The sequence below is a fragment of the Balaenoptera acutorostrata genome, chromosome 6 (assembly GCF_949987535.1).
Source record: "Balaenoptera acutorostrata chromosome 6, mBalAcu1.1, whole genome shotgun sequence".
Taxonomy (NCBI): domain Eukaryota; kingdom Metazoa; phylum Chordata; class Mammalia; order Artiodactyla; family Balaenopteridae; genus Balaenoptera; species Balaenoptera acutorostrata.
In genome coordinates, this window is record NC_080069.1 from 99,319,106 (window position 1) to 99,335,271 (window position 16,166).

The window sequence follows — 16,166 nt, forward strand, 5'->3', positions numbered from 1 at the left end:
GGCCACTTCCCCCTGAGGTTCTCCCTGTTCTTCTTCCTGACTTGCCCTGACTTCCAGCCCCATCCCCTCGCCCACCATCTTTCACCTCTGCCATAGTAGGAGACCACAGATTTGCTGACTGGGGATCCAGTTTGGCTCCTGAACCCCCATGCCCGTGCTAAATGGATAAATAGAACACCCGCACCATATAGACTGATTGCCCTTGTCATGTTACAGCTTTTGTTAGTAGGGGCTGTAGTAATCTGTTTCTTACAAGGAAAATGGCTGTGATCTGAGAAGCATGGTTTTTTAATTTTCTTTTCCTTTATTTATTTTTTTTAGCGTTTCACAAATATGTTCTCAGTGATGAATTCTTTAACGTCTGTGCACTGTTTCCAGAGTTCTCTGGAAGAGGATGCTTGTGACAGAGGGTACACAGGCTCCTTTTCTTCATGGTGCTCTGTGCCCTACCGTTCCTCTCCAGGAAATGAACTATTCCTCATTGGGTACCATGACTTTTTAATCTCTAGAGCCAAGCACACATGATTGTACAGGTTATAAGTATTGCAGAGGCAAGAACCCCTTTTAGTCCTCCCCTCCCCTGTGATGCCTCTAAAATAAAAGCGTAGACAATGAGAAGAAAAAGATGGCAGTTAGATGTGAGAGCACCAGGCACGTTCCCTTGCTTGCCCAGCCTGGCCGCCCCCTCGCACGAGCACTGTGGCATCAGACCAGCTCTGTTTGCCTGGAAAGAACTTCATGGTGTCTGATCGCCTGTCCCTGGAAAGTTTAGCATCCACATTCATGAGCCTTAACAGCATGGGGAAAAAAGTTTTGGTGGGGAGAAGCCTGTATTCCTCTCTGAGGGTGGGGGAATTACATGAGTCATTTCTAGTAACGTTAATGGGAATTACTAGCAAGAACCTTCCCGTACCCCTCACCCGATACTTGAAAGAACAGCCTTCTTTGTCTCATTGCCTTTGAATCAATTTTCCACCATCTAGGTGTATTCTTGCCAACCAGAAGAACCGGCACACAATAGCCTCGGGGTGTTTTTGCCAGACGTTCTGTCTTCCAGGAGTAGAGAGCGGGAGGTGGCTTTAGCACAGCTCTCGGGGCTAATGGAGAGCCATTTGATGTGTGACAGGTAATGACTGGCCTCCTCCTTTGAGGATGAAACAGCATGAGCCCTTGGAAAGAATAGGTGGCTGGTTTCATGTTTCCTAAGGGTAAGCGAGTGAGTGTGCCAGGAGCAGGCCCCGCGTTGGCTGTGTAGACGCTCATCGGGCGCTCAGTTCGGGGCGCTCACGTCCTTGGAGCTACCCCGTTCCCAGCGTCCTTTCCCAGCACGAGAACCAGGGAGGGGACTGACTGCGGCCACATTGCAGGTCCTGCCTCAGAAGGCAGCTCGAGGGAATCTGAAAGAGAAGAAACCAGGCGTGGAGAAATCAACATGAACCCAAGCAGGACCCTCCCCACCCCCTCTCATTATGCAGCTGGGAGGAGTTAGGAAGGCATTCTGCTGATTTCTTGCCCAAGATAATCCCTGCTAAGGAATTAATGCGCAGGGCAGATGGTGCTGTCTCATTTCCAATGAAAAGAATCAAGGAAGATAGTCTGTGCAATTATTTTTAATGGCTTGTGTGGTGATCTTCTTAATTTGTGAGAAAATGTTTCATCTTTTGTTAAAACTGGCCCCATTCACAGAGCTTTTTGTGCTGAAGATGAAGGCAGCGTAGAGACACCTAGCCTGTTAACGTCATCCTGAGGATTTTTATCAGATGGAGTGTTTCAACCAGGAGACATCCTCCTGTAACATCTTGTAGGTACAGACACACAGCGATCAGCTATGCAGAGATGATCAGCACGTCCCCGTGTGCTGCCCTCACTTTGCAGCGTGGCTGCAGCGCCGTCTAGGTCCTGCTGTTTATTATGCACGTAAAGATTTGGCCCTCCGTGGTATAATCAGAGACATATGGGCTTGGGGCTCAGGATAACACAGAGGCCATGTAGGTTCTCATCTTTGCGTTTGCCAGGAGGAGCGGCCTGGAAACAATTAGACAGCCAGTCCGCGTTTATCAGACCACTCGCGTGTGCCCAGGGCCATGGAGGAAATAAAACGACAGTCAACATTTGATGTTAACAACAGAGCTATCCAGAAATGTGTGCATATCCCCATGTTCAAGAATACACCAGTTGGACTTCTCTGGTGGCTCAGTGGTTAAGAATCCGCCTGCCAACGCAGGGGACACGGGTTCAAGCCCTGGTCCGGGAAGATCCCACATGCCGCGGAGCAACTAAGCCCGTGCGCCAAAACTACTGAGACTGTGCTCTAGAGCCCGCGAGCCACAACTGCTGAGCCCGCGTGCCACAACTACTGAAGCCCGTGCTCCACAACTACTGAAGCCCGTGCGCCTAGAGGCCGTGCTCCGTGACAAGAGAAGCCACCGCAATGAGAAGCCCGTGCACCGCAACGAAGAGTAGCCCCCGCAACGAGAGAAAGCCTGCACGCGGCAATGAAAACCCAACACAGCCAAAAAAAAAAAAAAGAATATACCGATTGAGGCATAGATGCCGGGCAGCTGGCCAGGATCCCTTACTAGCTGAGGACATGCTTTCACATTCCGGCCTCCCTGATGCCCGGGACTCACTCCTGCTAGGTTCTTTGCTTACAGATCTCACTCAGTGCTCGCAGTCACCCTGGGAGGTGTTGATTCTGATATCCATGGCACATGACCACCAGTCGTGAGTCCTCAGCCTTCCTTGGAATGTGTTGAAACCTTGAGGTCTTACCACGCTTTTCCTGGTCTGGTGCTTTTTTAGTGAGTGGAGATAAACTTGTGTCAAATAGAAAATAGGTGCTAAACTTGAGGCACTGATACAGAGCATCACAGAAGGGAGAGATTTGATAGGAAAAAAACGCTCAGATGCCATTGGAATGAACAGAAGGGGTTTTTCAGGCAAGACAGACCCAGGTTATTTGTGATGGAAGCAACTGGGAGGTGAGGAGAAGTGAGGACACCTGGGGCTCGGGAACCACAGAAACAGTTCTTGAGAGAGTTTCAAGAAATATCCTTTGGTGAAAAGCCAGTAGGAGAAAGAGTAAGGAATCTGGCAATGGTTTCACTGAATGGCTTTGGGAGGGAAGGTAGGAGAGGAGGTTTCCTAATAGATGTTGACTTCTCTTCTTCCCGCTCCCCAGCACACAGGTAACACTTCTGCTTTCTCCTCACAGATCTGATGAGATTTTCTGACCATGGGGCTGCTATCAACACTGAGAAGCGTTTTCCATGTGAATTTTGCGGACGGGCGTTTTCCCAGGGCTCTGAGTGGGAAAGGCACGTGCTGAGACACGGCATGTAAGTCCCATGAAGGCCTTCGCCCATCGTGCGAGGTGGCGGTTTCTCCTGACAATACATAGACCCCTCTGTGTCACACTTCCGGGCATGGGAGGAGAGGCAGTTGTAACGAACTGGGTTTCTACCTTTCCGCTGGTTTTTAAATGGTCACCCAGACACAAGTCAAAGGAGGAAAGATCATCTTTACGAATGACAGATCCCACTCAAGCCCTCGTGTAGAAGTGTAGCGCTCTCTCCAGCCCGTGTCCCTTCAGCTTTCATTAGCATGACGTTCTCTGATAGAGCGTGGACCGGGGTCCAAAGATCTGGCTTCTGTTCCTGCCTCTGTGATGACTCATTCCCTGAGTGGCCTTGAACCTTCCCACGCACCTCTTGGTGCCTTCAATGCTCTGCCTCGGGGACAGAGCCCGCTTCTGCCTGCCTCCCAGGTAGGTGGGAGCATACCTGTAGAGCACTCATAAGATCCTTGAACATGAAAATTGTCCCCTAGATAAGGCACTTAGAGCCCAGCAGACGCTGGGAGAACCTAGGAGTTGGTCCTTCCAGCAGAAAATGCCCAGAAACGTGAAGCATCTAAACTTCAGAGAATGTAACTAAGCTCCCCAGGACATGGGTCCCGTCTTCAGGTTTTTGCTTTTTGTTGTTTCTGGACCTATCCATTAAATCTTTAATACCTGAGTTGCTCTTTTAGTCCGAATAAATATAGCAAATCTCCAAGCTTCTAGGTTCTTCTGATGGGTCTGAGCATAAGACAGTTCTTGCTATGACCACTTATGACTTACATTGTTCCCAGTACAGGAGGGAACATAAAATAATTATGTTGATCTGGAATCAAAGCATGGTGTAATCAAAACATAGTATGATAATGGATATTTTTATAGGTTCAACTTTTTGATAAGATACCAAAAATATACGACCTAAGCATAACAGGTAGCAAGGATAAATCACTCACAGTTCAGTCATACTTGTAAGACCCCAAGACCTTTTTAGGATCAGAGAAATAAGGACATGAATGTTTTTTGTTTAACTAGAAAAAAATATATATATACTCACCCTTCACTACCATGAATGTTTTTCCAGGGCGTTGAATGACACCAAGCAGGTGAGCCGAGAAGAAATCCACCTGAAAGATAGCATGGAGGACAGTATTAAGGTGCCCTCTATAGAGGAAAAGGAAGATGACGAAGCAATCGGGATAGACTTTTCCCTAAAGAATGAACCAGTAGCCATCTGTGTAGTAGCTGCTGACAAATCTCTCCTGGAGAATGCAGAGGCCAAAAAAGAATAAGCGTTTGGTGAAATTCTTAATCACCTCTTACTTGAACCGTGATGAAAAAAAGTGGGAGGGCCAGCTTGGGCTGAGAAGGGGGGGACAGAAAAGAGAAGACAGAACAAAGCTGCTTTTTAGGACTGAACAATCTATTTTCAAAGCACTGGTACCTGTGTGAGTGAGTATGTAAATTAAAGTTATTTAAATGGTTGGAATATGTGGCTCCTTTTCCATCACTACATCTTTCCTTCCGGATCTTCATCGTGGAAGTTTCAGTTGTTGCGGAATACGAAGCACCTCCCTTGCACATGTGTGCGCTATGGTGGTCTTGGACAGTATGTGGAAACAGAAGCTCCGTGACAGTATAAGACTTCTCTTAGGGGAACAACTTTTTGACGCACAACTTTTGGTGCGTTTTTCTAGTTTTAATACGTTAAGCTTTTTCAAGACCTAACTGCAGCCGCTTTGGGAAAAAACAAACAAAAAAACACAAAAAACAAAAACAAAACAAAAAAACTGCTTTGCATACAACAGTCACCTGTTTCCTAGTACCTCAAACTTAACCAAGGGAATTCTCTGCATTTGTCAGTACTACCTGTCGTCATTGTGGTTAAATGTAGAGAGAACTGCTGGGCAAGATGGTGAATGGAGAAAAAAAAAGAGTTTTAAAGAAAGGAACACAAATTGTGCTTAAAATCCCCACGTGGGTTTTATTTCTTAAAATACTGTGATTTTTTTAATTATTTTAGTAAAAAACAAAACAAAAAAAAGAAACAGACTTTAATTATTAGATAAATGTTTGTGAATTGTCATCCTTTATTCCAGGTAAGCTGTTTATTAGTGTTCAACTATAATTTAGAATTTGGTAGATTTCATGTGAGCTAATTTTAAGGTGACTGTGGAGTTTTGTTTGCCACACGTTTATCTTCTATCAATTTGAGTGTTACAAACACAGCACAATTCAGTTTTTCATATAAATTGCTTTTTTTGTGTGTGTTATTGTTGTTTTGATTTGGGGGCAAGGGAGATTTAGTTTTTTGTGAATAGGAACGTTTTTATTTTAAACATGGAAATAACAAAGAAGTTAACTTTCTTTTTTTTTTTTTTTTTTAATTTAACTAAAGAACCAAACTTTTCGGCACAGCTATGCAGCTTGTGGGCCAGACGAGGAAGTCCTCTTCACCCTTTTGTTGCTGTCAAATTTTTACACATTATCCGTCTCACACAAATAATTTCTGTTAGGATGGGCTGGCTTTTGTGTGTGATTTTAAATCTGTGTTCTGTTTTTGTTTGCATTGTGTTTTTGGGGGGTGGGGGGGATTCTCATTTATTTTGCGGGACAAGGGGATGTGCTCGAATCTCATCCCTTTGGTGAGAGTGTCCATGAAATACTTATATCCTACAAGGAGCCTGGAGAACTACTTTTTTTTTTCCTTTAATCTAGCTGCCAGCTGCTCTGTTTCCCCATATTAGCTTTTTCAGGAGGGAGCAGCTTAGACTAAATCTAAGTCTACATTTATAATATGTTCTGATTGTGAACAAAGGGTTTCGTTCCAAAAAGTAGAACTTTCCTTGAATCTTAGGTTTTAGAAGCCTGTGTGCGTGTGAGCTTGGATGTGTGTGTGTGCGTGTATGTGTGTGAGTCCTTTGGTTTTCATGTTTCGTTTTGTTTTTTTTTTTACTTGGAAGGGTTGGGGGAGGGGGGGAGAAAGGGAAGGGGAATTGCTGAGATGACAGTGTCCCACACAGCTTCAAATAAAATCCATGGAAAGATATTGCATTTGTGGAATAAGTGCTTACTTGAAAAGCATGTTGTTCTTTTACTTTCTTGCTGTTAAGAATTTTTATTTGTAGGGTGTTTGTTTGTTTTAATTTAATTTTTTTTTTTTTAGGGATGGGGGCCATCATGTGGAAACCAGAAAAAGGGAAAGTGTGAACTATCTAGACAAAGATTCATTTTGTGTCCATATTTGTTTTTAATTGGCCTCATTTCAAATGTACTAAACAGTTCCATACCTGGATTGGGTGTTTGTAATGGTTACCAAAAAACAAAAAAAAAAAAAGAAAAAAAAGAAAGAAAAAAAGAAAAAAAAAAGAAAATATTTGTGACATGCTTTTATCACTACTTTATTTTTCAAATAACATGTAAATATTGTAATCCATTGGATTTTGTTTTGCTAACCTGTTAATAAAAATATGGGACCATTATCCTTTTAACAAGGCTAGAATGTCATTTTTTTTCTTTTTTCAAACATATACCTGATATTTTGTGGCCGCACATTTTGGATGCATTATTATAATTCTGTTGACTGTAATGACATAGAATTTACAACATTTTTTTGTTTAATTTATACAGAGGACATTTTTTTTCAGAGCTTGAGAGAAGAAAATAAATAGCAAAATGATAACCTATTGACTCCAATAAAATCAGTATTTCCCAGTACTTGATAAAAGATAGGGAGATCCTGAGTTCTTGAAGCCAAGGGTTTAAAAAACAACAAAAAACACACAAGTAGGTTATTCAAAGTTGTTTGCAACATACATTTTGTAATGAAATGTGAGAAATTAATAAAGACTTTTTTTCACATGTGTCTATGTGCATCTGTTGTAAATCATTTACAGATATGACTACAGATATGAAATGTAGAAATTACATAGCATTGCCTTTCAATGCATGTACATGAGAGAGATTTCAAGCCATTAAATCTAAACCATTATGAAAAGCAAAGGTAAATTTAAGGTGAGCTGTGAGCTGGGATTTTAAAATGTTAATATTTCTGCATCAGCTATTTATAACCAACTGGGGAAATTTTATGGAGGGAATGTTTTCCATCAAAAATGTTAAAGTGGTGTATGAAGCTTCAGAAGGAGGAAATGCCAGTGACTGAACATCATCTGGGGACCCTGAACCCGTGAGCACAGTTATTTTCCTTTAACTGCAAGTCACAGCCACTGCCACAAACTATCTTACTACACATCCTGCACCGGTAATTATCATCATTAACTTATTCTTTGAGCTACCCTGTTATAAATCAAAGGAAAAATTAATAGTCATGAAACCTGGAAGAAGGGTAAATTAAAATCAACAGCACTGATTTTTTTTTAACATCTTTATTGGAGTATAATTGCTTTACAATGGTGTGTTAGTTTCTGCTTTGTCATCAGTTATACATATACATATGTCCCCATATCTCTTCCCTCTTGCATCTCCCTCCCTCCCACCCTCCCTATCCCACCCCACTAGGTCACAAAGCACCGAGCTGATCTCCCTGTGCTATGTGGCTGCTTCCCACTAGCTATCTATTTTACATTTGGTAGTGTATATATGTCCATGCCACTCTCTCACTTTGTCCCAGCTTACCTTTCCCCCTCCCCGTATAAAGTCCATTCTCTAGTAGGTCTGCATCTTTATTCCCATCTTGCCCCTAGGTTCTTCATGACTTTTTTTTTTTTTTTTTTAGATTCCATATATATGTGTTAGCATACGGTTTTTTTCTCTTTCTGACTTACTTCACTCTGTAGGACAGTCTCTAGGTCCATCCACCTCACTACAAATAACTCAGTTTTGTTCCTTTTTATGGCTGAGTAATATTCCATTGTATATATGTGCCACATCTTCTTTATCCATTCATCTGTTGATGGACACTTCGGTTGCTTCCATGTCCTGGCTATTGTAAATAGAGCTGCAATGAACGTTTTGGTACATGACTCTTTTTGAATTATGGTTTTCTCAGGGTATATGCCCAGTAGTGGGATTGCTGGGTTGTATGGTAGTTCTATTTTTAGTTTTTTAAGGAACATCCATACTGTTCTCCATAGTGGCTGTATCAATTTACATTCCCTCCAACAGTGCAAGAGGGTTCCCTTTTCTCCACACCCTCTCCAGCATTCATTGTTTGTAGATTTTTTGATGGCCATTCTGACTGGTGTGAGATGCTATTGCATTGTAGTTTTGATTTGCATTTCTCGATTGATTGATTGATTAATGACGTTGAGCTTTCTTTCATGTGTCTGTTGGCAATCTGTATATCTTCTTTGGAGAAATGTCTATTTAGGTCTTCTGCCCATTTTTGGATTGGGTTGTTTGTTTTTTTAATGTTGAGCTGCATGAGCTGCTTGTAAATTTTGGAGATTAATCCTTTGTCAGTTGCTTCATTTGCAAATATTTTCTCCCATTCTGAGGGTTGTCTTTTCATCTTGTTTATGGTTTCCTTTGCTGCACAAAAGCTTTTAAGTTTCATTAGGTCCCATTTGTTTATTTTTGTTTTTATTTCCATTTCTCTAGGAGGTGGGTCAAAAAGGATTTTTTTGTCTTTTAATATGATCTTTTTATTGATGAATTCAAACTACTTTAGCTTTTTAAAATTATTTGACCAGGCAAGAATTACTGTCAGAAACTAGCTCAAATCAAAACGATCGTGTAACCAGTTTAACTTATTGCATTTGAATATTCAATTTCTGCCGATCCATAATCTAATCATTTCAAAATAATTTCTTTTTAACATCTTTACTGGACTATAATAACAGCACTGATTTTTAAACTCAAAGCCAATTTATACTGTCTGCCTTCACCAGTGTTAAGAATGGCTTACATCCAGAGCCCATTCTAAAAATTTGATTCTCACACTTCCTTGTTTTTATCTCCTTCACAAAAGAAAGATACTAAGAGACTTACAGAGTGTATAAAACACAATTAGAGAAAACAAAGTTAGGTAAATCAAGACCTAAAGGGAAAATGACTGAATAGCAAAATCATAGTAGAGAATTGGCAAAAATGCATTCCACAAGACCATGCATAAGCTACATACTTGGCTCTGAGCTTGCTGGGAGGCATGGCAAAAAAACGGCTCAATCAAGAATCACATTCTTAGTAACTTTTTATTATTGAATGTTCCAGAGACATTCCACCTTTTCTAGAACTGCAGGTTAAGAAGTTTCTTCTGTGTGTTTTCCTAAAGGAAAGTGATGTAATCGACTTGTCCATTGTAAAACATAGCTATTCCTCTCTCATGGCCTCCATCAAATATTTAATGAACAGTGTTTTTATTGAGTTCATGTCTAATCCATACTCCCACTTGGTTTTATGTAGAGGAAGTAGAATATACTGATAAATTAGTCATGGTAGGCGCTGCAACAAGGCAACTCCTTAGCACCATAGAGGTTTAATTCTTACACAGATTCGCAGTGAGGGTCAGTGGGAATGCCCTTTCATCTAGTGGCTCAGGAATCCAAGCTCCTCCATCTGATGTTGCTGTCATCTTAGCACATGAATCCTAGGGTCATTGCTGAGAGCTTGGAGGTGATGTACCCACTCAAATGCCTCATCCAGGAAGTAGCACACATCACTTCCCGTCTTGCTTCATGGGCTAGACCTGGTCATACAATCCCACCAACCCACAAGGGGCTGGAAAGTGTGTGGTCTTGTCTACCAATGTGCCCAGGAAGGTCTCATGAGCTGGCAACCTCTACCACAACCAGGAACTTACAGAAGTGTTTCCTTGGAAACAGAAGGGGAGATAGAAACCCTCTATTTAGAAAGCACAGGATGCTGGTCCCATCACCCATGCACGTCACCAATATTTTTGAGCAAATGTTTGGTGCTAGCCACTGGGTAACAACAAACCAAACAGACATGGCTCTTGTCTTCCAAGAGCTCACGAATGGTGAGGACAGAAATGCAACGTGGCAGAAGTGACTACCCCTGAAGATGCTGGGGCTTGCTGGACCGTCAGGCTCCTGTCGTGAAGGCTTTGCCCCCACCTCTGGGTTGCTGCTGGCAACTCTGGGGAAAGGCAGCCTTGACTGAATACGTTTTCTGTGTCTAAAAGCACACATTTGTTTTAGGGAGGCATAGGAGAAATTGGTTACTCATATACATTTAGTGAGTCTTTAGCCCGAAGCATAACAAAAATTACTATAGGATGTGCTGTTTCCTTGCAACTATCCAAATTTCAGGGCCAAGGGGTCTGATAGGGGACAACACTAGATCATAAAGACCGTAAGATGCTTCGAAGTACTGTGCTCATCATTTCCTGGAAATGTCAGGGTTTTTTCCCCAAACACCCTGCCCTGTACATGCCACTCCCTCTGCCTTCAGTACTGAACTCCTTTTCCTTACCGGAAATTACCTGTCCCTTTAAGAGTCAGCCTAAGTGTAACCTCTGACATGAAGCCTTCCCTGACTTCCTACATGTCATAGGTGGTCACCCTATTTACCACCCGTCCCCTGTCTTAATAAACATTTATTGAAGATTCTTCGCTTCTCTTCCCCACCCCCTACTCCGACTCAGACTTAAGTCTCTGAGACACACTGCTGTCAGATGCAGCTAGCCTTTTTAAATTCAAATATATTCCTGTTGATACCAAGTGTTAGTTCTCATCTGATTTGGCATCAATGTTACATTTTCCTTCAGAGCTTGAGATTGCTTTTTAAAATATCTAAGTAAAAATATGCAGCTTGGTAGATGAAAAATGTCTTTGTCTGAAACTCTCGGCTCTCTGGGAAAGCATCAGAGAACTGACACCAACACTCCCCCTCCAGAGCTCACATTGGCCATCCTCCTCCTCCTCTCTCGTCCAGAAGTGAACAGGAAATGGATGGGGAGGTCCACTGGGTCTGAAGATTAGACACCAGTGGTGGCCAGCCACGGGATGGGGGAGCAGAAGCCAGAATTGGCCACGGTGGCGGCAGGGATGTGTGGCAGTGACAAGCGGGTAGATGACTGGATCAAGATGCGCGCTGGCGAAAGCAGGCCGGCAAGGGGGGACGCAGGAGGCAGGTTCGAGGGAAGACTTTTTTTTGGAATTCGAGTGATTTGGACATGTTCATTACACTGGAGCGAAGGAGTTATGGCAGCTGCAGAGTAACTGACAAGCAAGCTCATTCATGTTGGGATCCAGGGCACGGTAGAGGAATTGGCTTTGCAAAGAAGAGGGGCTCTTCCTCCCCTGAGAGGGGAAGTAAGAGGAAAGGGAATGTGCTCTCTGTGCCTTTGCAGGTGGGAGGTGCAGGGGTCACTGAGTTCATTCTGTAGAACCTAGGCTTCGAGGTGGAATCCAGAGTGAGAGATGGGGGCGAGTCAGCAGAGAGGTTAAAGATTTGGAACTGCTGCTGAGGGCCAGATAGAAGAGAGCAGAGTGGAGGGAAGACGAACAGGACTGGAAACAGTTATTATGTTCTCCATATGACAGAAAAAGCTTACTCAGAGGATGCGGAGAAATAGATCTTTTACTAGAACTTCCCTTACAATACCCACCCCTCTGCCCCCAAGACACACAGACAAACCACCACCACCGCCGCCGCCACTACCTAGTAAAGAAAGGAAATGGAGAAACAGAGAGAGTCAGCTCTTGGAATCAGAAGGGACACTTCCTTTCTCCGCCTACTTAATTATCTGGCTTTTTGAATTAGGGGTGGAAAGCAAACTTGCCTTATTTCTATTCACCATTTCTCTCTTGAGTTTGCTCCCATTAATGAAGCAGCTTAGTTTGGTTTAGCTAACTGCATGCATGACTTCCAAAACCCACATCACAATGTGGGAGGAATGCAGCCTCTAGCAAAGCTACAGCGGCTTCACCACATTGTTTAAAGAGGGGAGCAGGGGCAGCGCCAGGGCCTCTGAAATCCATTTAAGATGTGTGAAAACATGAGATTGAAATGCTGACCTTTCCCTGAAGCTGAAAGAACCTACTCCAGGGGGCTGTTTGGAAAACTGCGGCTGCAGGTCCGGGCCCATCCGAGACTCTCCAGGCCCCTGGCTCCCAGGGGCCCGTCCAGCCGGGAAGCCCTGCCTCTGTGTCCTCTGTCCCGCACAGGGCATCAGCCTGAAGGCTACTGGGCATTTTGGAAGGGGAGACGTTGCTTAAGGAACGGTCATGGAGGCCAGAAGAGGAGGGGGTCGTCAAAGGGCAAAGAGAGGAAAGGAGGGAAACCCTATCTAAATCGCGTGGGTCCAGGTCTATGGCAGCCCACTGCCTTTTCAGATTCAGGTCAGGGAAAAGACGCTACCCAGATGGGCTTTCTGATGCTAACCCAGGTGCCAAATTGTTTGAGGCATCTCGAGGCAGGAGCTTGGCCATAGAACTTGAAATTTGATTAACATGACTGAATTTTCATTCTGCGAAATGAAAATTCACAGAATTTTGTCACAGAAAATCGCGGATAAATATAGCACAGCTGGTTAAGAGTGGAATCTCCTCCTCCTTCTCTCAAGCTCCTGCAACTTCTTCGGCTGTCCACTGGTCCTTGGGCCCCCTTGCTGACTGTGCCAGCAGGCCGGGTGTCGCCTCTGTTTCACAGCGTGCAGAGGTACCCCTCTTTAGCCTCCCCTCAGGTCAAGACCTACTATTACCCTGAGTCCCCAGCTGATTTTCGCCCAATTGGATGTTTGATCCAACACTGTTATGCTAATCATCATAAGGGTCACATCCTTTAATCTGTTTTTTATTGAAGTACAGTTGATTTACAAAGTTGTGTCAATCTGTGCTGTGCAGCAAAGTGACTCGGTTACACACATATAGACATTCTTTTCCATTACGGTTTATCACAGGATATTGACTATAGTTCCCTGTGCTGTACGGTAGGATCTTGTTGTTTATCCATCCCACATATAATAGTTTACATCCGCTAACCCCAAACTCCCACTCCATCCCTCCCCCACCCCCCTCCCCCTAGGGTCACATCCTGAAGGGAATTTTTCCTTGTATTAGTATCATCACATCGCCTGTGGCGCTCCAGCCCTATCCTTCAGCTCTATCAGCTTCTTTTCCTCTTCTGCTGGATGCGGAAGCCCATTCAGGGCCAGGTCTCCTCGCTCCCTCTCTGCAGGGTTTAGGGTCTGGGACTCCGGTCGCCTGTCCTCCTGCTGGCTCTTACTCCTCTCTGTAACTAACCCAGGGGCCTCCTCGGGCTCACCGAACAGGCAGACTTCCGTCGCTCACAGGGATCTCACTGCTGCCTTTGCCAAACACACACCCTTTCTTAAGGCCGGACGCCACAAGCCCAGTTTTCCCTGCTTAATTAAACACCTCCTCTGCCGAATTCCCGGCCCTGGAGTTAGAGGCCATCACGGATTGGGCCAATTATACCATCTCTTTCACTGCCATCAGAACTTAATTGTGCAACACCCCCTTGAGGGGGTCCATCCACTTAAGTCCCTAACTGTGCACTCCCTTCTTATGTTTTCGGGATATCAGGGACACTGGGAGAGCACCAGGACAGACAACTACCATTTGGCCAGACCCCTGACTGATCATGACAGATCCCTGTCTCGTCACAACATCCTAACAAAAAATGGGGTGACTACAAGCACTCCGAAGGACTCCCCGTTAGGATGCATAGCTAATTGGAGTAAATTCAGACAAGATGGCTTAAGAAAAGAGAAATTAATTTTCTTTCGCAATACCGCATGGCCCCAATACAAACTAGGGGACCAAGAGATCTGGCCAGAAAATGGGTCACTGAATTACAATACCATCTTGCAGCTGGACCTATTTTGTAAAAGGGAAGGTAAATGGGGGTAAGTTCCATATATCCAAATGTTCATGACCCTGTTCCAAGATCCAGGAAATAAAAATAAAAGCAAAATAGAAATAAAAGCAAAAATAAACAAATGGGACCTAATCAAACTTATCAGCTTTTACACAGCGAAGGAAACCATAAACAAAAAGAAAAGACAACCTACGGACTGGGAGAAAATATTTGCAAATGATGCAACCGACAAGGGCTGAATTTCCAAAATATACAAACAGCTCATACAACTCAATAACAAAAAAAGCTAACAACCCGATCAAAAAATGGGCAGAAGACCTAAACAGACATTTCTCCAAAGATGACATATAGATGTCCAATAGGCACATGAAAAGATGCTCATCATCGCTAATCATTAGAGAAATGCAAATCAAAACTACAAAGAGGTATCACCTCACACTGGTCAGAATGGCAATCATTAAAAAATCTAGGGCTTCCCTGGTGGCGCAGTGGTTAAGAATCCTCCTACCAACGCAGGGGACACGGGTTCGAGACCTGGTCCGGGAAGATACCACATGCCGTGGAGCAACTAAGCCCGTGAGCCACAACTCCTGAGCTTGCGCTGTAGAGCCCGCGAGCCACAACTACTGAAGCCTGTGCGCCTAGAGCCTGTGCTCCGCAATGAGAGAAGCCACCGCAATAAGAACCCCGCGCACCGCAACGAAGAGTAGCCCCCGCTTGCCGCAACTAGAGAAAGCCCGCGCACAGCAACAAAGACCCAACGCAGCCAAAAAAAAAAAAAAAAGTCTAAAAATAACAAATGCCGGAGAGGGTGTCAAGAAAAGGGAACCCTCTTGCACTGTTGGTGGGAATGTAAATTGGTGTAGCCACTATGGAAAACAGTATGGAGGTTTCTTAAAAAACTAAAAATAGAGTTACCATATGATCCAGCAATCCCACTCCTGGGCATATACCCAGAAAGAACTAAAATTCGAAAAGATACATGCACCCCTATGTTCACTGCAGCACTATTTACAATAGCCAAGACATGGAAACAACCTAAATGTCCATCAACAGAATGGATAAAGAAGATGTGGTATATATATATATATATATATATATATATATATATATATATATATATATATATATATATATATATATATATATATATATATATATATATATAATGGACTATATTACTCAGCCATTAAGAAGAATGAAATAATGCCATTTGCAGCAACATGGATGGACCTAGAGATTATCATACTAAGCAAAGTAAGTCAGGAAGAGAACGACAAATACCATATCACTTATATATGGAATCTAAAATGTGACATAAATGAACATATCTATGAAACAGAAAGAGACTCACATAGAGAACAGACTTGTGGTTGCCAAGGGGGGTGGGGTGGGGGAGGGAAGGACTGGGAGTTTGGGGTGCGCAGAGGCAAACTATTATGAATAGAATGGACAGACAACAAGGTCCTACTGTCTAGCACAGGGAACTATATTCAATATCCTGTGATAAACCATAATGGAAGAGAATATGAAAAAGAATATATATATGACTGAGTCACTTTGCTGTACAGCAGAAATTAACACATTGTAAATCAACTATACTTCAATAAAATTTTTAAAAACAAAATAAAAAACTCCTGCCAGGTATACCTGGCTCACATCCCTTAAAAGTACCTTCTTCTCCTACAGGAGCCCCACAAGCACCCCAAAGGACTCCCCGTTAGGATGCATAGCTAATTGGAGTAAATTTAGACAAGATGGCTTAAGAAAAGAGAAATTAATTTTCTTTTGCAATACTGCATGGCCCCAATACAAACTAGGGGACCAAGAGATCTGGCCATCTGATTTTAGATGATACCCTTACGTGGACCTCTTGAGGTCCACAACCTCGAACTCCTACCCTCCCCAATTCTGAGGGGAGACAGTCTTCCAGACCGTCTACCCCTAGCACCCCATCTGGGCTGCTGGAAATACCACCACTTATCCCTCCAGTCCTGTCCTGTATCCTCCGTCACCAGAGGTGAGTTCTGCCAGTACTACACGAAGCAGGGCTACCTGCAAGCCTCCC

The 16,166-nt window shown here is 43.5% G+C and overlaps 1 protein-coding gene and 1 long non-coding RNA gene across 13 annotated transcripts in view; one reads left to right on the forward strand and one right to left on the reverse strand.

Annotated features, from left to right (window-relative positions):
• Window positions 1-6,830, forward strand: part of ZNF462 (zinc finger protein 462) — a 143,754-nt gene extending 136,924 nt beyond the window's left edge. For 10 of the 12 annotated variants that reach the window (XM_057548790.1, XM_057548792.1, XM_057548796.1 and 7 more), the window contains 2 exons: window positions 3,215-3,338; window positions 4,419-6,830. In XM_057548790.1, coding sequence (XP_057404773.1) covers window positions 3,215-3,338; window positions 4,419-4,626 — 332 coding nt within the window. In that variant the 3' untranslated portion in view covers window positions 4,627-6,830. Of the gene's footprint in view, window positions 1-3,214; window positions 3,339-3,620; window positions 3,767-4,418 lie in introns of all 12 variants that reach the window. The other 2 variants (XR_009008669.1, XR_009008668.1) reach the window with 2 other exon arrangements.
• LOC130708450 (uncharacterized) overlaps window positions 103-16,166 on the reverse strand; it is a 238,018-nt gene continuing 221,954 nt past the window's right edge. Inside the window, exons 5-6 of the long non-coding RNA XR_009008671.1 lie at window positions 4,392-4,461; window positions 103-1,397 (exon numbers count right to left, since the gene is read on the reverse strand). This is a non-coding gene — a long non-coding RNA (uncharacterized LOC130708450). The remainder of the gene's footprint in view (window positions 1,398-4,391; window positions 4,462-16,166) is intronic.